The following is a 25373-nucleotide window of genomic DNA, read 5'->3' on the forward strand; positions in this document are numbered from 1 at the left end:
TTGAAATCGGACTAAAATTGAGGCCGCTTTTCATATAACGGTAAATTTCAGAAATGCTTGAAATTTCAATATTTCGAAATTTAAGGACGCTAATTTACTTAAAATGTATACACCCCGGCTTATCATGTAGCGGTAGCTTTCGGAAAGGAGGAAAACATATATTTAATACTTGCGCCGGGTATTTAATGTTCGGCTCCGCCCGAACTTAGACTTTCTTACTTGTTTTTTAACCTTTTATTATCAAATTTTTGTTAAATTAATACCATATGCATATACGCAAGAAGCACTTGTTTCAGCACCAACCATTTCCGTTGCACCATTTCGGTGTGCAATTTCCGTTGAGTTTGCTAATTTACTCCCACCAACCAACCGCGGCTAAAGAAGTTTCACTTCAAAAACTGGCGATCCACTTAAATTTCTCGATATAATTTTGGTAAATGTTGCTCGATCGGTACGTAATATTTAACAAATGGAAGGCGAAACTTAATGTTACTGATTTATGGTAATAATATGATTAGAATCGTTCAGATTATAAACAAATTATTTTAAAATAAAAAAAATGTGGAACAAAATAAAATTAAATGTTAATAAACCACAATAACATTGACATTTTTTTTGTCATTTTCCTTCCTTTTTGACTTCATGATAGAATATATTTTCACTATTACCAAGGCTTTTGAGAAAAATTAGATTTTCGACCCGCCCTAATATCTATGTATAAAGAGTATATATAAAAAAGTTGTGGTCGTTTGTACGAGGCCTCGAAACTCGAGAACGGCTGATCTGGTTTGGATTTTTTTTAATTGTTCCGTATAATCCCGGTATCGTTAACGATGCAAAAATTTGGAGGGTTGCCACTTGCTTGAAAGTTTTAAGCTCAATTAAACTGATAAAATAAATGAACTATTGCAATGCGGGTATCAAATTTAAGAAGTTTAAAAAAGATAACCATTTCAGATACTCTTTGGGAGTGTTGCCACCTATTTGAAAATTTTAACTCAGTTAAACTGGTAAAATAAAGGAAATATTGCATAGTGGGTGTCAAACTAGAGAGTTTTAAGAAGGCTTACAGTCTAAAATATTTTCGAAGGGGTTTGTCACCTGTTTGCAAATTTAACTCAATTAAATTGACAAAATAAATGAAATATACAGTATGGGTACAAAACGAAAGGTATTTGAGAAATATTGATTTGGAAATATTTTCAATTGGATTATCTACCTTCTTAAAGTAATATTACGTTCTCATTGAGCCACAAACTCCAGTTTATGGGCCATTTCGGAGTTTAACGCTAAACTCTACTCTTAAACCCAGAGTTTACCATACAAAAAATTTCGTTAAACTCTCCTTAAACAACCCTTTTATTTGGAGTTTATGCGAATGCAACCCTTTTTTACCGAGTTTGGTTTGTGTCTTTGATAATCCAAACCAGCACCCAACTTTTGGACAGTTAATTTGTTCTGAGTATGGAATTGGTCTTATATATATGTATATCCCCATACCCAGTTCTAGTCCTCTACCACAATTATAAGCAGTTTGAAAAATCCGGTTTGTATGGGAGGAGCCACGCACCCTTTCAATATCGAAATTTTTTTAGCCTATAACCATCCTTGGAAAGTCTGCAGTAGATTTCAAAATTTAAAAAAAATCGGTACGGCCTTTCTCTAGCTTTGCTAACGGAAAAAACGGCTTTCAAAATATGTATTAGTATATACTGGCCAATGTCTGCTTGCTTTGCGGCTTAAAGCACTACTAATGATGAAAATCGATGGATAAATAAACAAGTTTGCAAGGGTTAAGTGAAAGTGCAATAATTTGTGTATGAAATACTAGCAGGAAATAATGTTACTCATACGCCATATCGTATGAGTAACTTTTTCCATGTTAAGTTTGAATTTTTATACCCGAGCGCACTTGTGCACAAGGGTATTATAACTTTGTTCACATAACGGTTGTTTGTAACAGGCAAAACGAATCGAGATAGATATAGACAAATGTATACATAAATGATCAGAATGAAAAGAGAAATCGATTAAGCGGTGACTGTCTGTCCGTCCGTCCGTCCGTCCGTCAGTGCACACGATAACTCGAGTAAAAATTGAGATATCTTAACGAAACTTGGTACGTGCACTTCTTCTGGGCGTAGGACGGACGGTATTGAAAATGGGCGAAATCGGACAATAGCCACGCCTACCTCCCATATAACGGTAATTTTCAGAAATACGAAAACTGCGATATTTTAGTAACTACTGAAGATAATTGACTCAAAATTTACGTTTAGAATAACTTTTAGACGAAAAGTAAGAAAATTAAAATTTTTTGGAAAATGGGCGTAGCCACGCCCACTTATAGTTACATGTGTATATCTTGGTAACCGCTGCACCAATTTCTTCCAAACTTTGCACAGTTGTTGGCCTTCACATCACCTACGAAATGACCGAAAATTTTTAAAATCGGACAATAACCACGCCCACATCCCATATAACGGTAATTTAGAGAAATACGAAATCTTCGATAAATCGGTAAATATTGAAGCTGGTGTATTCAAAATTGATGCTTGCAACAATTACTTAACAAGAAGTACGTTTATGATAAAGCTTTGGAAAATGGGCGTGGCACCGCCCACTTATGATCACATATATGTATCTCGCTAACCGTTCTAGCAAATTGTACCAAACTCGGTATGGTTATTGTGCTTGCCACACAAAGGCAAACTCTTGAAAATTGTTGAAATCGGACTAAAATTACGGCCGCTTTTCATATAACGGTAAATTACAGAAATGCTTGAAATTTCAATATTTCGAAATTTAAGGACGCTAATTTACTTAAAATTTATACACCCGGGCTTAGCATGTAGCGGTAGCTTTCGAAAAGGTGGAAAATATATATATTTAATACTTGCGCCGGGTATTTAATGTTCGGCTCCACCCGAACTTAGACTTTCTTACTTGTTTTCATTTGCAATGCAAACTTAAAATGAAAATGACGACTAAATGACCTTATCTAAAAAAACGGTATACAGATCCGTAACCTACAACCCAAAATTAACTTTTACTTGTCTCAGCGTTTTTTGTGTAATTTTAGCGTCCTTACAGTGTTATCATCAAAAGTTAGCCATAGCAATGCAATCTGTTTATAAAACTCTTAGGAGGTAGGATCTCCACTCCGACAGGGCTCATAATTCAAGCGGACTCTATCTTCATTTGTAACGCAGGATACCAGTAAGAGTACTTCAAAGGCCCCCGAAGGCACGCCATTTTGGGTAGCATTAGGGGACCATAATATACACAATTTAGTCAGTGCATTTGTATAGATACGCAGGGTAGTCCAAGAGAACAGCAGTGCCCAAGAAAGCAACAGTCCGGACTTTTCTTCACCGAAAGGCGAGCATGAAAGTATTCGGGTGGGTTATGCCTGCTTCGACATTTACGGGTCTCATCTGCCGCGAAGCGCGTTTGAGGTAGGATCTGGAAAATTTAACGGTTACCCTATAAACTGAACAGCTACAGTTTAAGTTATTCAGCTTTCTTAAAGACCAATTAGTAATACTACTTAGGTATAAGTTATTTCTTCAAGGCAGTTAGCAACCAAGAAATTTAACAATGCTATTGCAATTCAACAGTAAATTTTTTTTTATAAATTTTTCGATAACCGTTTAAATTACTTTGAAGAATGAAATTCGAAAAAATCAATTAAATTTTCAATTCCTTTCAAAGGAATTGGAACACAATTACAATTAATCAGTAATTATAATTACTGAGTAATGTAATTTTAATTGTAATGTAATTGCATTTACCCAGCTCTGGTGGCTGGTTGAGCTATTACTGCAATTGACAGTGGGCAATAGCAGCGACATTCAACATTATCTAGTCAATTCATGGACTCTCTTAATTCATTCAATTTCCGCAACTGTACATATTTTTAGATATCTGGCTGTGACACAACCTCTAACTTATTCTAAAAAACGCCGTTCAAAACGTTTAGCGTTGTTTATGATCTTCATTGTGTGGGTTACGGCGCTATTAATTACCTGCCCACCATATCTAGGATGGTAAGTATATGACTTTAATTGAAAATACAGTAGCTTGATTTTGTAAATTTTTCTAATGTTACATATTTGTGGCAGTTAGTGCCACCGAATTCAAAACTTTAAAAATACAAGGCATTATTTCCTTCTATTCCTAAACCATAGCAAATAAAACATCCTAACATTACTTAGACAATTCTATAGTATGTATCTATTGTTGTTCAGAAATGAAAAAGACCATTCATCGCATTTACATTTGGAAATTAGGGGGTATTTTAATTTAGCTGGATTTTTTTTTTGGTGAAAAAAGAGGATACACAATGCTCGAGGTTAAATGGAAGAAATTTCAAATTGTAAGTTTCACAACAAACGTCGGAGAATACATACATAAAACGTAGGTACACACAGTGGCGGAAAAAAGGGAAAACGACGTTTTGCTATACTTTCCTTTATACAAAAAATGTTCGAACTTACGTCGAATGAAAGAAGTAAGCCCATCAAAAAAATAATAATAAAAACCAATGGAATTTTTTCAAAATATCACACTCGCCCTTTATATACTAGAACTTAATGGGCTCCAAAAGTGGGTACCAAACATTTTTCTAAAAATTGTAGTTAAAAAGTTTGAAATTTTGATGAAACCTGATATTTGTACGCAGTTTTAAATGCTTTTGTTAGATAATGGGCCGTATGAATAAAAATAAGCAATTCCTTTTTCTTAATATTTCAGACCTTTTACTCGATTTATTCAAACAAAAGTGAAGTAACAGGTATGAAATTTTAAGAAAAAGCAATTGCTCAGTTTTTATTCATACGGCCCAATGAGCTAGACTTTTATTAAAAATTAATTAGCATTATATATACAAAAGGAAATTCCGTGTCCCTATATTTACGCCCAGTGCAATTGCACTATAACTTAGTCAACATAACAGTTGTTTATAACGTATGGAGAAAGACAACAAATACTACATTTATACGTAGGCCAATTGATGAAATCATTTCAATATTTTACCAATGGGGACCGCTCACGGCAAGCAATAATTACACGGTTCAACAAAATTTCGTCGTATTTTTTCATTTTATAAATTGTTTGATGCTGATTTGAAGTGCATTTTAAAAAATTTTCTATCACGCCCAGTTTTTGTGAAAAAATGGCAATTTCAAAAAATTTGTTTAATAGAACTTGGACGTAGTTTTTCCGAAGAACAAAAAAACAGGTATTAATGAACATCCAATTCGTCTGATGATGGATGGATGAATGGATGGAAAAAAGCAAAACGATAATTTACAAGGCGTACTTAGCACGGTGCATAGGCAACTGGCTGAGTCAGTGGGATCGTCGGTTCGAAGCCTACTGAAAGAAGTCTGATAGGAAATGTGGTGATTTCCGAAATAGCTATCACTTCTACCATTTTTTCAAATTATTATCGCTTTTCCACAATAAATTTTCAATAAAAAACGGCCTCGAGCTCAATAAAAATTGTTGAATATAATTGTTATAAGGCCAAAAAATAACAAAAACAAATAACTTAAGGACGAGCACACCTAAAAGTTAAANAAAAATGAAATAGTAGAAAAAAGCAAAACGATAATTTACAAGGCGTACTTAGCACGGTCATAGGCAACTGGCTGAGTCAGTGGTTAGAAGCCTACTGAAAGAAGTCTGATGAGGAAATGTGGTGATTTCCGAAATAGCTATCACTTCTACCATTTTTTCAAATTATTGTTGCTTTTCCACAATAAATTTTCAATAAAAAACGGCCTCGAGCTCAATAAAAATTGTTGAATATAATTGTTATAAGGCCAAAAAATAACAAAAACAAATTAAATTTTTTTAGAAATTTATCATTTTTGCCATTTTTCGACACTTCATCATTTTTTCTACCAAAAACTGGATAAGGTATACAAATGTTTGTAAATGCACTTCAAATCAGTATCAAAAAACCTATAAGATGAAATCGCCCCTGTTTTTGAGATAAAATATCAAATTTTGTTGAACCGTGTTATCATCGCTTTTAGCTTAATATATATGTATTTGCGGCAATTTGGTAGTTTCATTTGCGCAAAAACTTCGTGGCGGCAACATTACTGAGCGGTTCTCCATTGAAATATTTGTTACTAGCAAACGCCCGCTTGCTTCGTGGCGCCTAATAAGATCTTTTGCCTTGCCCAATTCAAAAATAACGTTTAAAAGCAAAAGCAGTCTGTAAAGTAAAAATTTTTAGTTTAATTGAAACGACTAAAAAGCGGTATCCTCCTCACACATATGCCAAGAATAGTAGCGATGTGCATATATGGAATACTAATCCCTTTCGATGTAATGCGTTTTACCTAGGGTCTTATTTCCACCTGTCAGATCTCTGCCAAGCGTGCGTAATATTCTTCTATGATCGTGCAACTTCTNCTAAAAAGCGGTATCCTCCTCACACATATGCCAAGAATAGTAGCGATGTGCATATATGGAATACTAATCCCTTTCGATGTAATGCGTTTTACCTAGGGTCTTATTTCCACCTGTCAGATCTCTGCCAAGCGTGCGTAATATTCTTCTATGATCGTGCAACTTCTGCATTGATCCGGTGTACCATGTAAGCCAATAAAAGTCCTTATATGGAAACTCAAGAGCACAGATGAGCGTTTTCAATTATAGGAAGGCCAACAATCCTCGCTGCCCCACAGGATGAAAAGTTTTCGCGTACATTAGCTAAATGAGTCGTGTGATCTCATGAATATCGTTCAAATGAAGCCACTGATATACCTATCGTGTTCCTTCTTGGACAGATGTGGTCGAAACTTTCCTTGTCAATTCGCCACTTTTACAATTCGTCTTAATATTTATGAATTGGTTTCTTTGCGTCTTACTGCTGTAATCACGCTTACACAGTGTTACGGTCTTTATATGCATACTTAAACGCATCCTTGATTTAGCCATCTGAAAAGTAAATTCGTCTAAGATAAACAAACCCCGTGGGGTTTCTATATATTTCAGGTGCAGCGTCATCCATTGGGTCCCTTTTCTGCAAAACCTTTGCTTGTCATGAAATGAATACGAATTATGAATTCCAATTAAATTTTATAAAAAATACGGATTTTCTAAATACCTAAACTCCAGCGGGTCCATTTTTAGCGAAGGCATTTTTCATGATACAGGTAGTCACTGCGAATTTGAACGAAATCTGTTAATAAATACGACTTTTATAAGTAACTCTACTCCAGCGCCACCAGCTTGTTTTCTAGAAGCCCATAATAGGACCTCCACCAATTTGACTGGGCTCTATTGAGTGGGTTTTGAGTTTAGTCCGAAAAACGGAAATGGCTATCATTATATGTATGTAATCTTCCTTACCCTGAGTAAAAAGTTCACGCGAAAATTTAGATTCCCCCCATTGTAAGTACATGGAAACCAAAATCGAAAAGTAAACCGGTTCAGGGAAGTTGAAACTCATGATAAGGCTTGTAACGAAGCCATTTGGTCAAGAAACCAAGTGTTTGTTTGTGCGTGTGTTCTGCAACCTAAACTATCTCTACCGATACCTACAACCCATGCGCAGCGCAGCTGAGTATCTAATACAGCAATGAGCAGAGAGAACTCTTACTCTGCACGCGCCTAGACAAAATGTATAGAAAGCTTGAAAGAGCTTTGCCCGCGGGCAAGGCAGTGCCCATAACCGATCTAAGGCTGTCACCGCCCGACCAGTCGCGTTCGATGTACGCGTATTTGGGTGTATTGGTGTGAATGTTCGATGTCCAACTAGTTGTAATAGAAAGTTCGTATAGGGTCGTGTCAAACCTAAAGGCGCGTTTGTGGGTTGTGAAGAAGGATTTTTTTTTGTTAAACCTAGATACGATCACCAGCTTAGTAACAAGATTAATATAAAAATCACAGTTGGTGAGTGCAGTTTAAAGTGCGGAAGTATTAATATCCAGCTTGTTGTTTAGCAATAAACAGTTAGTCGTACTGTTCAAAAATAAAAGAAAATTGATTATAATAGTTGCTAGCCGAATACCGTCAGCCACCGGGACATTCAGCAGCCCGAAAGCAACTACTATTCCCGCCTTGCTCGAGGTAAGCACGCCTTTTGGTTACATTTATTGTGACGTGTGTACGAATTGCCCTAAATAAATTGGCATAAAGTGAAGAACCGGGGGATGATGTAGTGGATATGCGTGTTTTTATTAGAAAAAGAAAATATAATAATTTAACTAAAGTAAATTGACTTAACTAAAGTAAATTGAGATGAAATTTCAAAAAAAAAAGGATATACATGATACACATAGCTATCTAACAGAAAATAAAATGTCGTGATAGGCATAGACTATGAGGATGGGGTGAGCAGGAGGGCAAACGTATGCACAAACAAAAATGCAACACATGTGCATAGATGCGGGGATTCCAAATTTATTGTTGTAAATTCTTGCAGGTTCTTGCTTGCGGGAGGTAGCACATAGGACCTCTGGTTTTTTTTCGGACCAGTGTACAAGAACTGCGACATCGCTCATCCTACGGATACGTATCCATATATGTGCATAAATCGAACCGCAACCATAAGAAATACTGGAAGTCGTACACACCCACATACATACAGGAGTAGTGGCTTGGGTTCGGTTTAGCTGCTGCAGAGACTAAAGCCCAGCTGGAAGAAAAGGGGAAAGTCTGGAAACTGGATAGAGAGTTTGGTTCGACAGGAGCGAACATATTTCTACTCGCCCATTATTTCCAGCGCAGTTCCGCCTACCTGCGCTCGCCGCTGACTCGTTGGAGTGAACGAGCTCGATTTCGCCGTTGCACCGGCTGTAGGCACTGCGTTCGCTTTAAACTTTAAATATTTCAAACTTTAAACTTTAAATATTTTGATGATTTTTTGTTATGCCTTTTTCGGTACAACTTCCTCTTACCTCTTTGCTGAATTTTCAAATCACTTACTCGGAATTCATAATTGGATGATATTTAGTAGCTTTAAGTTATATCGTTTTCTTAGTAATTATTTTTCTTACCTTTTTCGCTGAATTTCAATTCCATTTGTTCCCACCTCACGAATGAATTATCTTTGGTAATTTTAAGTTATGCTTTCTCATGTATTTTTGGTTAGAGTTTCACCACTGAATTCTGTAGAAAAAAAAAATAGTTTTTAATATAATAATAGTTAGAATAATAATAAGGAAAAAAAAAAATGGATCAGTCCAGCGCCTTGGCCTTGACCTGCGGGCTGTGTCGGAGCCACGTAGAATACGTGATATTATTAAAATCACATTATATTATATTATATGTATTGAATTTAACTTTGTAAACAGGTGGTAACCCTGTTCAAAATATTTTCAACACAACCTTCTTCGCCTTACACCCATATCATGATACATATTTAAATTTTTAATTGCCTTAATTTAAGTTGAACCAGACTTTTTAAACAGGTGACAACCCTCCTACGTATTAATAAGAAACAAAGCTATTTCAAACCCATTTTGATCGATTCCCATAATCTAATAATTGATATAACTTATTAAATAATTATAATTAAGTTTTTAACAAGGTGGCAACTTTTTTTTGAAAAAATAAATCATTATTGCACATCTACAGGCCAAGCCCTTCAATTTGATTCCTCATTTTCAAAAATCCAACCAATTATACAGATCTGATATGTAAAAAAAAGCATTCGCGTATTATACATTCTCAATAGGGATGTTTTCGCGAATGCGAATGCAAATTTTTGGAATGCGAATGTTAACATTAAAAAAGCTGTACTGAACAATTGCTCACTTGGAACGATGGCGGGAGGATCGCTCAAATATTTGGATTTTTTAGATGTGTCGATTTGTCGTATTTTAGTTTAGTTTTCCACCAATCGATAAGATTTTCACCGCGATAAGCTCGTTTTTCTTTAAGATAGGCCTTCAATTGAGCTTTAATTTCACATTTTTTAATGCCTCCAGATTCTACATCCGATCCCTCGCTTTCGCTGGAGGAATCTAAAATTATTTCTAGGTTGCTTATAAGTACGGTGACCATTCGTACCGATTTTGAGAAAATTGTCCCGTGGAATATTTTTTAAAAGTCGGGACGTATAATGGCATATGCCAATAGTGGCAAAGAGCTTAGCACAGATTTGGTGCGAACAAACTTGCTTCAGGAAGTTAGGCATGACTTTACAAGCGATAACACAATGACACTGGTATCAAAAAGTTGTACGAAAAAACGTGTTTCGAAGCTAAAGAGAAAATCATCTATAATTTGCTTTGAATGTAATGAAAAAGGACATTACGCAAAGAAGTGTCCATCAAAATCTAGAAAAACTGCAAATTGTCTATTGCTGGTGTTGACATCTTTGGTAGCGAAAGCAGAAAGCTCGAACGAGGTTTATTGATTCCGGTGCATCTGCTCACTTAACATGCATGCAAGAAACCTATGCAAATTACGTGAACCGACATCCAAAAAAATAGTAGTTGGAAATAATGAACGGCTCAATGTGGAGTGAGCTGGGGATGTGAGCGTGGAATTATGCGCTAATGGTAAGCGCAGTCGAATGACTGATGTATTACGTATTCAAATATTTGTGCAAATTTAATGTCGGTCACCCAAATGGCTAAACATGGCAAAACAATCGTATTTAATGACAAAGACTGCAGAATTTCCGGTGATAACTTTGAATTTCTGGCAACTGCTCCACTAGTTGGTGACTTGTACTGATTTAATTGCGTAATAGAACCGAGTGCAACTGGGTTGACTGCAATGACAGACAAAAACTTGAGGCATAGACGCATGGGACATGCATGTGAAGGAATTATACATCGCTTCAAAATGTCAGGTGAAGAGTTTGATCAACTAGATGGTTCCTTGAACCCATGTACTGTTTTTGCTCAGGGTAAGCACCAGTGAGCATCGTTTAAACATACGGGGAATCGTGCAACCGAGGTGCTACAAATCATTCATAGAGATGTACCCCAGTAAAAAAATTATATGTGCAATACTTCAACTTCAACTAGTTAAATGAAAAACGAATACTAAATCTTTCATGTTTTTTACCAATAATTGTATTCATTTACTTTATCAAAAGAATATAAAAAACTTTATGAATATGCATTAGTTAATAACAATATAATTTAATTGTACCATTATGCTGAAATTGTCGTAGAAAATATTTATACAACAAGTGTTAGGTTACTGACTACTTTTAAAAATGTTTTAAAGATAATTTTATTTGGTGGTATTGGATTGTATTTCTATTGCACAATTTTATTTGTTTTACGCTTTGCGGCATATATTTTACCGAAATTTTGTAGTAAAATTTGTATTATTCCTCCTATTTGTGAAGTTTGGTTTATTTCAGTTTCAACACGTTATCATTCTGTTTTGAATAAGTACAAATCTTGTTGGGAAGTAGATCTTACAAATCCCCAGTGGTATTAAAGCCCATATTTGAAGCTAGTTACTCTAAAAGAAGGTATTTGTTCCTTGAATAGCGATTTTGTTGTTCGCACGGTGTGAATAACAACATTTTACCGCTGGAATTTCCAAATATCTTCGGTCGAAATGAGCGAAAAATTTGCCAACTTAATGCGCAAAGAATGTTTCTCATTGGGCGCGTTTCTAAGACGTATGTATGTTTCCCTTCCGTCAGTTTTCATAGAAAATTCAAATAAAAAAATAATTTGTCTTTAAATTGCTGGCGAAACTGGCTGTTAATAAAATAAAATACATGTACAAATGNGAAATGAGCGAAAAATTTGCCAACTTAATGCGCAAAGAATGTTTCTCATTGGGCGCGTTTCTAAGACGTATGTATGTTTCCCTTCCGTCAGTTTTCATAGAAAATTCAAATAAAAAAATAATTTGTCTTTAAATTGCTGGCGAAACTGGCTGTTAATAAAATAAAATACATGTACAAATGCATATATTAAAAATAAAATAAGAAAAACTCCATTATAAATCCTGTGCTATCCATATTTTTGGCTTAATATTTTTTTTTATTTTTGTGCTGTTTTATTTAATTTTGCTTGTTTACAAATATTTTGGCTGTTTATGTATCATACCGTTTCTAAGACGTAAGTGATGAACTCAACAGTTGACAGAATTTCAGCAACAGTTGAGGTAAACAGTTGCATCTTAGAAACGCGCCCATTCTTGATATTCGTTTTTGCCATAGTGAAAAGATTTTATTTGTTTTCCAAAGCTATATGCTTTTTACTTTAAACCAAAGATCCCTTTCGCCAAGGACAGGTTTGCCATGGAAGCCGAATGACTCTGGTTGTGGTGGGCATCTGGATCAACTATATTGGAGTTTCTTTCATCATTGTAAATATCATTTTTCAATTCTTCCTACAAAATTTGTAATTTTTGTAAAATGCTAAACACGCATTTTCGTGCCATAGAGTGGGCTGTGGTTTCGCAATCTATTTCTTCAACTTAAGTACCAAACTGTGTTTATTATTTATTGTGAACTTTTACTTATGATAGAGAGATTCAAATACATTTCATTTTTTACGATAAATCATGCTATTCCTAGTAGCTAACTATTGGATATCGATGGCGGAGTGGAAGATCGACCTATCTCGGCTGCCAGTTCAAAAACGCTCTATCTCAAAAAACTTTTCAAGTACGCCCTATTTCAGAATTTTATTGAAAACCACCCTATCTCAAAATTCATTCAAAAACGCCCTATCTCACTTCAAAATGTATTGAAAATATGCTGATATAGGGCGTTTTTGAATCGGCAGCTGAGATAGGGCGTTTTTGAAACGAATTGTGAAATAGGGCGTTCTTGAAAAGTTTTTTGAGATAGAATGTTTTCGAACTGGCTGCTGAGATAGGTCAATCTTCCACTCAGCCATCGATATGTCATTTGCACCACTTTTTTGGGGCTTATATAGGACACCAAGCTTATTATTTCTATAGCCGTCGGGATTTTAAAAGGAACATCTTATTATATTCTGCTGTCCGATTACTTCAGCAGTTATTTAGCTAAATTTCATAGTTCAATGTCACGGGATATTATGGGCCATAATATAACCAGGGAAAATAATAAAACGGTTTTTATTATGAAAATAGTTTCTAATGTTTGAGTTTTTACCACACAGTCATTGATGTAGTTTTCTGTTGAAAATTTTCGACACTGGAGCAGGCGGAACTGAATACCTAACTTTGTACATATAATTATTTACTATTGAATATTAACTATTGTTTGTGATAATGGTGATTAAAGGAACATAAACTTAACATATGAAAATACTTATAAACTAGAGGCTATTATAATCGCATACAGCAAAAAGTTTTACTCTTCTTTAATAGAGCTAAAATGAGGAAAAACATTTTGCACATATAATTATTTAACTGGGGTATGTGGAGCGATGTCAACATCATCATTTGGAAGTTCGCGATATCTTTTGACGGTTGTAGATGATTTTACTAGAAAAGTGTTTGTCTATGCCATGAAGCGGATTAGCGAGGTATTTCAGTTATTTATGAACTTCAAAAAGTTGGTAGAAAACCAACAGAAGTCTACCATCAAAATTTTTAGGTCAGATAACGATAAATTGATCATTGATTGCATTGATCAAAAGCAATACCTAACAAATGTTTTGCGCCGATTCAATAAGACCGATATCAGCCCAGTAAGTACAACTACGGATCCAAACCAGCGTTTAACGAAAGATATGTGTTCGAAATCGAATGTGAAACGACAAGAATTAAATTCAATACCGCATCAGGACGCAATTGGGTGCATTACGTATGCCGCGAAAATTAGTCGACCTGATATTGCATTCACAGTGTGTGTACTAAGTCGATTCAACACTAATTACGGCAACGCACATTGGTTTGCAGTGAAGAGAGTACTCCGTTACCTGAAGGGCACATTTGATATAAAAGTGACGTATCAAAAAACCAGCGCAGGAGAATTGGGTGGTTACTGCGACGCTGGCTGAGCGGGCGGTCAACACGGAGGCCGCTCCACAACAGGATATGTGTTTTCATGTGCGTAGCCAGGTAGGGCAGGGGGCCCGAGCCCACCCTAACTTCCAAATTGTTGCCTAGATATTCAAAAATAGTACCAGGAAATGCATGCACTTGATAATTTCGGCCGCCCTAAAAATAATTAGTAAATTGATTTTAAAAGTGGATATGTGGATCATCCGGTTCTGTATCAATTTATTCTCGCAAACCTCAAAGCCCTTCCATTTAAGAAGGGTAAAAACCTGGCTGCAGTCGACAATGAGCGAAAATGGATTGAATGGTAAACTAACAAATAAATTTATGGTTCAATTGTTTATTACTTTGTCTTTAGGTTTGTGTCTTATAAGCGTACACGAAAGTTTTGTATCAGAGAACCAATCTGAGAACAAAACTATATACTGGTTTGGTGAACAGCCAAGACGTTTACTCTTAAGTAATTACAGCAGATTGTAGAAAACACACAGCGCACATGAATTTCTATAATAAAAATTGAATATTAGAGGGTGTGAATATATCTATTTTAAATTATAGTTAAATCATTAGTTAAACTTAACTACAGTAAAATTACACAAACTGTTCTGTAATTAAGTTTAACTAATGATTTAGCTATACTTTAAAATAGATAAGTTAACGGACCCTAATGAGAAAACAAAAAAAAATTATATATTTAGCATAAATGAATATACCAGCATAAAAAGCTGCATACTCAAAATGTTCAATACGCCCTCCTCTTTATACATACATATGTATATCATTTAAGAGAAGATATTTCGCTGCAAAGCAGCGCTTATAAATTGTTACTCTATCGTACAAAATTGCGGAGGAATATTTTAACTTTTTTTTTTTCTGAATAACGTCTGGTCCGTTTATTTTGTTTACTATACAGGTATGTAGAGCTATAAATTTAACAGATACATCAGGGTTTAGTTGAGGCCTTTGACCACTATGTTTTGTACATTTCGCAGTACTGCAAAGATTTTGACTGCCATTCACCCGGGGGTGGCCAGAAGAGATTCGTGTGCTAACGGTTCAAATCGCAGCTCACTACGTTCGGTAATTTATATCCATGGATCCTCTGGGTAGCAACCGAACACTAGTTTGGGAGCGGGCTAAAGTGGAAGGGCGTAAACCCCGCGTGCGATGGGTTTGGGTCCCGCCAGGTTAAAATGAAGAAAAAGCACATGCCTCAGATGATACCTCCTCTTTTGATGACGATCACGGCACACGTAGGAAGGACTGTGATCTAAGGGTATGCATCTCGAATCCTTAATCGGGAAGGGACCTCTGCCCGGCTGGTTGATGTCCTACGGATAATAAAGGCTGACGTCACCGCCATCCATGAAATGCGATGGACGGGGCGAGGAAGTTAAGCGTGGAGCCTTGCGACGTCTACTTCAGTTGCCACGTAAAGGAGCGCAAATTCGCTGTTGGAATTGTGCTGGGAGAGAGACTCCGTCGCCGAGTACCGGCGTTCACTCTAGTAGGAGAACGTCTAGCCACAATCCGCATCAAAGCGAGATTCTTCAACATCTCGCTCATATGTGCCAACGTCCCGATGGAAGAGAAGAACGAGGCATCCAAGGACCTCTTCTATGAGCGTACATATTAGCGCTGCCCCGACATGTATAAAAATTAATGTATTGGAGATTTCAATGCCAAGGTGGGCAACGAAGGGATCTTTGGCGCCACTCTCGTAAAATTCAGCCTCCACATAGAAAGGTCCGATAACGGACTGGGGCTGATCGACTTCGCCGGGGCCCGAAACTTGGCAGTATGTACCAGGGTTGTTGCGAATATTATTCCGAAATAAAAGTCTTTTTCGGATAATAAACAAACCGCTTATCCAAACTAAACAAGTATGGTATCAAATGAAAGAGGTCTTAAATAGCTTTAAAACTGAAAGTTCTAAACGAGGAAAGCCACATATTGCAAAATATTTAAACAAAAAATGCTACTTAATTACCAGGGAACGGATTTTTAGGACCTAAAAACCTATAAAAAAGGCAAAATAAAGTAACGAAATAGGCTGGAAAAGGCAAAATATAATAGCGAAAAAGGCAGGAAAAGGCTCTAGGTATTGCAAAAAAGGCAAAAAAAGGCAAAACAAAATAGCGAAAAAGGCAAAAAAAGGTATTGCAAAAAAAGCAAAATAAGGCACTAAAAAAAGACAGAAAATACGAAGAACAATCAAAAAATATATTTATTTTAGAAATGCTTATATTACAAATAAAAAGAGAAGAACTATGAACTAGTTTCATTATATGAAAAATTTGAACTTTTATTCTTTGACTATTTTATCCTTTCGAGTTTCTAACTCATAAAACTTTAATCTGTATAGTTGTACCATTGAACCATAAGATGCATTTTGAAGTTTTCTGGCAGCATTTTCATTCGATTTTCGCGAAGAAAAGCCTTGAATGTACTAAATGTGCGCTCGACGTAAGTTGATACAAGTGGAGCCCAATTTAAATATCGAACGTTTGAAACGTTCATATTATCAGAAATAAGGGCGTTTTCCTCGCCCTTTACAATTTTATCCACACCCCTTATTTTCTTCAAGCCTACGCTAGCTGAGAAAACGGCTTTGAATTTTTTTCAACACCAATTTGGCAAGAGGTCCCTGTGTTTCTATAAGCCGCATGGGCATGTGTATATTTTTTAATCTTAAAAAAAAATTGTAAATGCTATAATCACTTTTTTAAATGTAGAAAAGGCAAAAAAAGGCAAATATCTTAAAAAAGGCAAATATCTTAAAAAAGGCAAATATCTTAAAAAAGGCAAAAAAAGGCAACTTCAAATGTGTATATATGAAATCAGGGAAATCGAATCGAATATACTATATCTCTTTAGCAGAAAAAAGGCAATTTCCATAAAATCCGTTCCCTGTTAATTACCACTGTTATTTCAGTCCTCTTTCATATGATACCAAATTTGTTTAATTTGGACAAGCCGTTTGTTTATTATCCGGAAAGGACTTTTATTTTGGAACAATATTCACAACAACCCTGGTATGTAGTACTGGGTTCTAGCATAAAAAGATCCATCAAGCTACATGGGTGTCTCCAGATCGAAAAACGGGAAACCAAATCGAGCATGCTGTGATAGACGGAAGGCACACTTTCAGTGTTTTAGATGAACTCGCACCACTATATTTATGCACAGTTCGCTAATGTCTCTCAATGAGTACAAACGTCTTAGCATACTACTCTTCGGTTGCAACTTAACTTGAGAATTAGCAAATCAATTCTCCTAAAAAAAAACCATAACTTGTGAAACCATGAAAATCCCACCTGACGTGGGCGGGGGCAACTCCCGGCCTACGATGTGTTTTCAAATGGACAAAAATAAGACCCTTGATATCATTTCGTGTGGACCAAAATACTTAGTGATGAAGCGAAGCAAAAGCGATGAAAACTTAACTAAAGTCTCACCGTTTCTAATAAAAAAAAGTGATAGACAGTGCATGTGGAGAAAAATGTGCAAAAAATTGCGAAGTGGCGATATTCTTATAAAAACGAAAAACTTTACGCAAGCTGACAAACTTGTAAAACTAATATCACTTACTCCCAGCATACAAGTATAGGTGACCCCGCACACCAGCCTAAATTATACCAAAGGTGTAATTTATTGCAGTGATTTGCGCGGAATACCAGAAGAAATCTTAAACGAACTAAAACAACAACGCGTTACCGAAGTGAAGAAAATTATGAAAAGAGAAAACAACAGCAATGACACTTTAATAAGACCTACCTCCTAATTCTCACGTTTTCGACACTTACGCTACCTGACACTATTTCGATCGGCTACGAAAAACTCAACATACGACCATACATTCCTTTGCCACTCTGTTGCAAAAACTGTGATCGGTTTGGTCGTATCACTAAATTTTGCAGAAATCAAAAACTGTGCCCAAATTGTACCTCAATATTTCATACCACGCCTGATACTAACGAAAAATGCAACAACACGCCTGCCTGTGATAATTGCAAAGATAACTACGAATCTCCCGTCGACCATTCACCATATAACAAAATTTGTCCAATTTTCATTAAACAAAAAGAAATACAAGCAATAAAAACTCTCCGCAAAGTGGACAATAAAACAGCGTTCACAATATACAAAGAGCAGCATCGTCAGTCAAATACTTATTCTAATGCTATTAGACAACCTACAAACTACAGTTCACTCGAAGATCTCTCATCGCTTCCAACAAATTCCAAACAAAACAAAACAATTAATAACTCGATCCACTCAACTGAGTACTCACTGGCTAACAGCCCGACCACTGCCCCTACACAATCCACTCAATCTAAATGTGCTCAAGACAACTATCACTTTAACGACGATAACAACATCCCTAGTATACTTCCAAAAGCAATCGCTGAAACAGCTGAGCACTCATATAACACTCAAACTTACAGCCAAAAAAACACATCTGTGGACCTTCTGCAAGCAACATTTGGAAACTACGACTCTACTCGCATAACAGAAACAAAACTTAGGATTTTCCCAAAAAATACCTCGAACCGCACAATAAAGCAACTCAAAGCGAAAGTTAAATCTAAAACCAAAAAAAATCAACAACTCAAACACTGGAAGAGAAAAGCATCAGCCGTGAAATAACAGATGGCTCTGACAGGTTCGTTATGGAAAAGCAAATCTGCAAATCATACTCGCATTTATTATAATCTTTTTCTCTTTACTAATTATGCTTTGCACACTTAGGACGCGACTGACGACTGACCACACGACAATAGCGTTTTATCTGCATTATCTTTGCTCCCGTCGTCGGCTACTTGATTACAATGACTGCGCTAGCTACAACTTCTCCCGCCATATTTTATTTGACATTTGTGTTTTAAACGTATTTGCTGCGATTTCGTGAGAAAAATTTTATATTAATTTCGTTCCAATTTTCGATAAATATCTGGTAAATACGCATAAATCATTAATATTTTTCAAATCTTTCATATATATTATCATTGATTACAGGAGTAATGAATAATCCCTTGCGTTTAATACAGTTTACGACTGCAATTGCTAAAATTGTACAAATTGTACATTTCGCATATGAGGCGTACAGTGAGCTTAATAAAAACAGGAGAAGATGGTGGGTGCGTCCTGTGAATTTAACCCGGGAGGAGGAAGGTTTTTTCATGGTTTGCCTTCAACAGCTGAAAGGTAGAGATGAAGAACACTTCTTCAAGGCGACGAGAATGAGTGTTGCAAATTTCGACTGCTTGCTATCCATTTTGAAGGAAAAGTTGCAGAAATACTCCAATAGAGAAGCGATAGACCCAGAAACCCGGCTGGCCGTAACAATATTGTAAGCATGATAATAAGTATTTACGAAATACATATGTATGTGTGTATGTCGATTTTCATTTTACATACATTTATACATTTGGTATTTTCAGTTATTTGGCACAAGGATGCAACATTCATGTCCTGGCTTGGACATTTAAATTGGGTATTTCAACGGTTCGTAAAATAATATACGAAACTTGTGATGCTATTTGGAGCGAATTGCATGAAATATATGTATCGCCTCCAAACACAACGGAACTGAAAACTATCGCGGAGAAGTTCTACATAAAAACGGGTATGCCTAATTGCTTGGGAGCAATTGACGGTAAACATATACATATAACCCGTCCTGCGAATAGTGGCTCTTTGTACTATAATTACAAAAAGACATTTAGCATCGTGTTGATGGCTGCATGTGATGCAAACTATGTTTTTACGTATGTGGATGTCGGTGCTTTGGGAAGCCAAAGCGATGGAGGCGTGTTTGCGCGAAGCAGCTTCGGGAAACAAATTTTAGACGGAACTTTAAATGTTCCTGGTGATGCATATTTACCAGCCACGATGAATCTCTTTCCACATTACTTCGTGGGAGACAGCGCATTCCCACTTAGACCAAATTTAATGCGACCATTTCCAGGGCATAATTTAACGCCAGACAAGGACAGGTTCAACACAATGTTGTCTAAGGCTCGGGTTCATATTGAAAACGCTTTCGGTATTTTAGCCAACCGGTGGAGAATTCTGCATACACGTATTAGTGCTTCTCCTAGTAATGCGGATAAGATTGTCTTGGCCATAATTGTACTTCATAACTTTTTAATGCTTCAAAATGATCGCAATTACTTCCAACTAGAATTAGTTGATCGTACTTACAACAATCGCGAGTACCATGGTCGGTGGAGAAGCGAAACAAATCCGTTGCAATCTTTTCAACAAAGATTTGTTAACCGGTCATCTTCCAGCGCTTTTCATTTGCGGAACACTCTTAAAGACTTTTTAAATAATAACTCATCATAAATTATACTTACGCATTTACCTCAATAAATTTTCTGAAAAATAATTAATAGTATAAAACAACAGTACATATTTATTTATTACAAAATTAAAAATTAGTTGTTCTACAACCATTGAGATCGACCAGATAAAGGTATTGAAATGACTATATTATTTATATTATAACACTGCACGGCAAAATCAATTTTTTTCTGGGTATTGGACCAAACCAATTTTTTTTAAGAGATTGAGTCATAGGTAAAAAAAAGTGATTTCTCCATTTTTCGAAGTTAGCCTCCGAAATTGAGATATGGGCCTTCGAAGTTCGAAAGAGGACCTTTGGTAATAATTAAAAATAATTTTTTACCAAAGGTCCAATTTCGAACTTCGAAGGCCATATCTCGATTTCGGAGGCTAACTTCGAAAAACGGAGAACTAACTTTTTTTACTTATGACTAAATCTCTTTAAAAAAGTTGGTTTGGTCCAATACCCAGCCGAGTACTGTACAGTGTAATGATAAGGGTGCGGACATATTAATAAGTATTGACTACTTGTTATTTTTAGTTAATTTTAATAATTACTATACTATATATGTATATATATAAAAATATATATATTATAAAACTCAACAAATTTTACCAAAATCATACAAAAATTTCAAACTTTTTATTCAGAATTTTTAGCATTAGAATTGTGGCTGGCGGTCTTGTGCATATTCTTCCATATAAAATATACTCGACAACTACATTTGTATGGAAGAAAATGCCTAGCACTATCAGCAAAAAAAATTATTAAAAATCAAAGCGCCTTGAAATTTACACTTTAACCAACTACAATTTAATGGGCTAAAAAACTGCGTACCCAAAATTTTTCTATAAATTCTGAATAAAAAGTTTAAAATTTTTGGATGATTTTGGTAAAATTTGTTGAATTCTTACAATTTTTGTACTAGGTTGCAAGTGTGGATTTATATGGTGCTTGTTATATAATGCACTGGACTTTTATAAGAAAATATTAAAGCTCGAATACAAAAAAAAAATATAGCCAAAACTGACCATCTTTCTTTAGTTCGTTTAATGTTTAGTATTTATTATAAAAGTATAGCTCATTTTCCAAGGAAACCATATACATTAGACTGCAACACCAAACAAAATTTCGGTTTTTTCGGGGGGGTTACAAAATGTATTATATTTTAAGATTTTAACAAAATATTTAGGAAAAATATTAAGATTTACGTGAGCTGGACCGGTTTGAAAATACCTCTAAAAATGGAGTTTTTTTTATGAAAAAAATAGTTTCTTAAAGGATTTTTTGGAAAAAATGTCTTAGATGACAAAACAGATTAAGCTTAAAAAATCTACATAAAAATATTAAAAAAAATTTCAGCGGAATCATAATGCGATTTTTGAAGCTGTTTTTTTTAACTTTTTTCAAAGATTTGTTTAAGAAAAACTTGAATAACTCAGCAAAAACTTTACCGACATGGACTTATGAGGTATCAGTGGAAAGGTATTTTCTCTACCTTTTTATTTATTTGCAAAAACACTCATTCTCGTTCCAATTTTTTCTTTATCAAATTACCAACACATCTTAATTCAACATAAAATGGCACTCCTTTATCTTACCCTCCTCTCACATAATTTGAATGAGCTTATTTACAAAGAAATAAAATGGGTGAGAAAATATCTTACCAATGATACCTCATAAGTCTAAGTTGGTAAAGTTTTTGCTGAGTTATTCAAGTTTTTCTTAAACCAGTATTTGAAAAAAATTCAAAAACAGCATCAAAAATCTCATTATTATGATCCGTTACCAATTTTATATGGTAAGTGATGCAGTCTAATATACATACATCAAAATTTCAAACTTTTACAAAAAATTTTGCATCAAGTTTGAAATTTGGATGTATATGGTCTTCTTAGGGAATGAGCTATACAATTAAAATAAATAATTAACATTAAACAAAGTAACAAATTTCAGTACAAAACATGAGTTCATACATATGCACATATCGCATGCATTCAACAAATGTGTATTAAGTCCAAGTTTCTCATTCCTCGCATAACTCAAAAAAAAAGTTGTGGTGTAATGTAAACCATATCAGTTAATACACTTTTGTAGAACGTGGGTGACATGTACTTATTACAACATGCTGCATCCATGTGCAAATACATGTAAAATAAAACATTGTGGAATAAATAACTTAAAATTTTATAAGGCACATTTCATTAAACTCCTAAAACTATGTGTGTTCACTGCGCAAATATCCAATGGGCTGTATGGAAAATTAAGAAGAGAGCTTCATAAATAGAAGAAAAATATGAGCAATTAATTACCATACCTGCATTTTAATCTCCTTCGTAATAGAATTCTGCTTCTATTGTTTCCAAGTGCGATTGGATCTCCGAAAAGACCAGACTCGACACTCTGGCTTCAATCCGGTTTACAATATTTGTTGGCAAACCAGCTTCCTTAATTTTTTCGATAAACTTAAAAAGTGTAGAGCAGTGCTGTCTTGCTCCTGCCTCTCTGAACTGAACTCAGAGCAAACATGGGATATATTTGACGCCGCTAATTCAAGAAACTCATGGAACTTGTTTTTATCGTCTTCCTATTGAATAGTGTATTATCATTAAATTAGTATATCCGTTGTTCACTAAACTTTAAGTCCTTCTAGCTTTTTTATGGAATAGTGAAACTTTCAACTGTTTGATTGAACAAGTGAGTAGTGAACTTGTTTATTTAACGTGCTACTGCACTACTGAAAATAATGGGAAAAATGTACGCTAGCACAACATTCAATTAGTGAAGGTAAGTAGCATCAAGTCCACAACGTACTTGTGCAACCAAACAGTTTACAATTAAACAATCATGTAAGCAACCAACTGAATAATATAACTATACATACCTTTCTTCTCCGTGAACTGGACGATGGGGTTTCAGAGATTGCGGTGCTCTCTTCGTCCACATCTGTGTATGTGGATGTGTTACATTCTTCGAAGTCCTTGGGCAAGCTTCCAATCGTTCTTTTTAATTACAAAATATACACTATTAAACTAGTCTAAATCGCCTTGCATGAATTATATATGTACTTACGTTCTTGTGCTCTTAACACCCTCTAAAAATGACATAGCTTCTTTGTGCCGCCATTTAGTTTTTGGAGATGTAGCACCGCTTCCCGACGCAACCTGCTCTGCCCTTTTGCAGCGTTTGTAGCAATCGCGCAGTCCCTTCCATCGCTTCTTGCACTGTACCTCTACAACGTATAAATATTTACACTTATGTACATAATATAAATCATTTTGGAATACATATATTATATTCACTTACCGTCTAATTGTGCACTAATTGCTACCTCCCTCCATGCAGCTTCCTTCTTTTTGATATTCTTATAATCCTCCAACTCCAAATTATAAATAATTGGACGCTTCCGAACTTCCTCAATTAATAATTCGTCGAAATCCATTTTAATTATCCAATTATTTATAAAATCAAGGCGAATATTCAATAAGCACGCGCGAAATGTAAACGAAAATAGAAAAAGCACAATGACAAAAGAAGAAGAAGACAGCCTTTGTGACTTGTCAAAATAGAATTAGATCTAATACGGCTACAGCTACAATTTTATCTATTTGTCGCGTAGCCCTGTCGTCGCCAAAATAATTATCTACATAAGAATACGTGGAAAAATAATTTGACAGCTGTGGTCCGTAGCTCGTCGTTTTCATTGTGTTCGGGCTCTTACTCCACACATAATATTAACTCACTCTTAACAAAATATCATGTCTCTTACAGTATTACAATGGAACATTAACGGGTATATAAATAACTACATAGACCTACAACTTCTCTTAAAAAAGTACCAACCCAAAGTTATCTCTCTTCAGGAAACACATATATGTAAAAACCAAAAGGTACCTATACCAATTAATTACCAACTATACACCTCCCCCCACCCTCATAACTCATTTGACGGTTCTGCCATACTAATCCATAACTCTCTGCAACATCAACGTTTAAACAATAGCCCAAACAATTTCGACATTGTCAATGAAACCATTCAGTCTAAAATCAAATTCACAATTAGCTCAATTTATATTTCACCAAACACACCTTTCACCAGTAAAAACCTAAATGATATATTTCCACCCTCTAGGATACCAATACTTATCACAGGAGATTTCAATAGCTGGCATACCAGTTGGGGCTCGAATAAGAGTAACTATAGACGAAATACTATTTCTAAATTTTTAATCAAATCTATGCTCACACTTCTCAACGACGGTTCACCCACTCACTACTCCACACGCCACACTTTCACACATATTGAACTTTCTATTTCTTCCCCAATTCTCGCACTCCAACACGATTGGAAAATAGAATCAAACCTCTTTGGAAGCGACCACTTCCCTATCCTAATAACACTTTTTCCTACCCAACCAACCGAAAGTAGCATAAGTAAGCCCAACTTCAATCTAAGCAAAGCAAATTGGCAACAATTTAAACTTCTGGCAGAACGCCTAAGTGATGCAAGACCCTTTAGCAAAAATTTTAACAAAGAAGCTGCCAATATTCAAAAAATTATCCTGCAAAGCGCCAATGTATCAATTCCCCAAATACTCAAGAATAGGAAACACTCAGTACCTTGGTGGAACACAACTTTACAAGAACTTAAACAAAAAAGGAACCAAATGTGGAACAAATTAAAACGAAACATTTCAAATGAAAACATAATAGAAATCAAAAAAGCACAGGCTATGTTCAGGCGAGAATTGAAAATATGTAAAAGGGGAAATATGTAAAAGGGGGGCACCTTCTGCGGTGTCAAACGTAACCCCGCAATCCATTGTCTTAACACCAAAAAACCAAATCAACCTGCAATAACAGACAAAACTGTAATTGCAAACGAATTGGCCAATACTGGTCCAACCAAGCACTAAACGATAAATTCTCCGCGACGTTTCGGCAAAGCAAACAAAAAGCTCTTACCCAAAATCACATCTTAAACGCAAGTAAATCAGGTACATTCATTGAAACGAAAATATGCTACATTGAGCTGGAACTGGCTCTTAACAAGCCAAATGGCAAGACCCCCGGCTTTGAC

At 35.5% G+C, this 25373-nt stretch overlaps 2 protein-coding genes across 2 annotated transcripts in view; one reads left to right on the forward strand and one right to left on the reverse strand.

Moving 5' to 3' along the window:
* Window positions 1–3798: 3798 nt before the first annotated feature.
* Window positions 3799–25373, forward strand: part of LOC108363098 (5-hydroxytryptamine receptor 2B-like) — a gene marked incomplete at its 5' end in the record, with an annotated part of 86544 nt that continues 64969 nt past the window's right edge. The window contains one exon of the mRNA XM_017616358.1: window positions 3799–4049. Within this exon, the coding sequence (XP_017471847.1) occupies window positions 3799–4049 (251 nt within the window). The remainder of the gene's footprint in view (window positions 4050–25373) is intronic.
* On the reverse strand, window positions 22402–23740 carry LOC108363097 (uncharacterized). Its single transcript, XM_017616357.1, has 5 exons — window positions 23600–23740; window positions 23366–23525; window positions 23178–23295; window positions 22611–22880; window positions 22402–22544 (listed from the first exon to the last, which is right to left on the reverse strand). The coding sequence occupies exons 1-4, from the start codon at window positions 23733–23735 to the stop codon at window positions 22713–22715; spliced, it is 582 nt and encodes a 193-aa protein (XP_017471846.1). The 5' UTR covers window positions 23736–23740; the 3' UTR covers window positions 22402–22544; window positions 22611–22712.

The sequence above is a fragment of the Rhagoletis zephyria genome, unplaced genomic scaffold, assembly GCF_001687245.7.
Source record: "Rhagoletis zephyria isolate East Lansing unplaced genomic scaffold, Rhagoletis_zephyria_1.1 Rzeph_scaffold_01188, whole genome shotgun sequence".
NCBI lineage: Eukaryota > Metazoa > Arthropoda > Insecta > Diptera > Tephritidae > Rhagoletis > Rhagoletis zephyria.

Bases quoted from the DNA above. Each gene is read 5' to 3' on its own strand.
- LOC108363097 (XM_017616357.1), bottom strand. From the start codon at position 23,735: ATGGATTTCGACGAATTATTAATTGAGGAAGTTCGGAAGCGTCCAATT. The intron at 23,526-23,599 runs GTAAGTGAATAT...TATACGTTGTAG, and splicing joins AATTAGTGCACAATTAGACG to AGGTACAGTGCAAGAAGCGA. The intron at 22,881-23,177 runs GTATGTATAGTT...ACTATTCAATAG, and splicing joins CCAGTTCACGGAGAAGAAAG to GAAGACGATAAAAACAAGTT.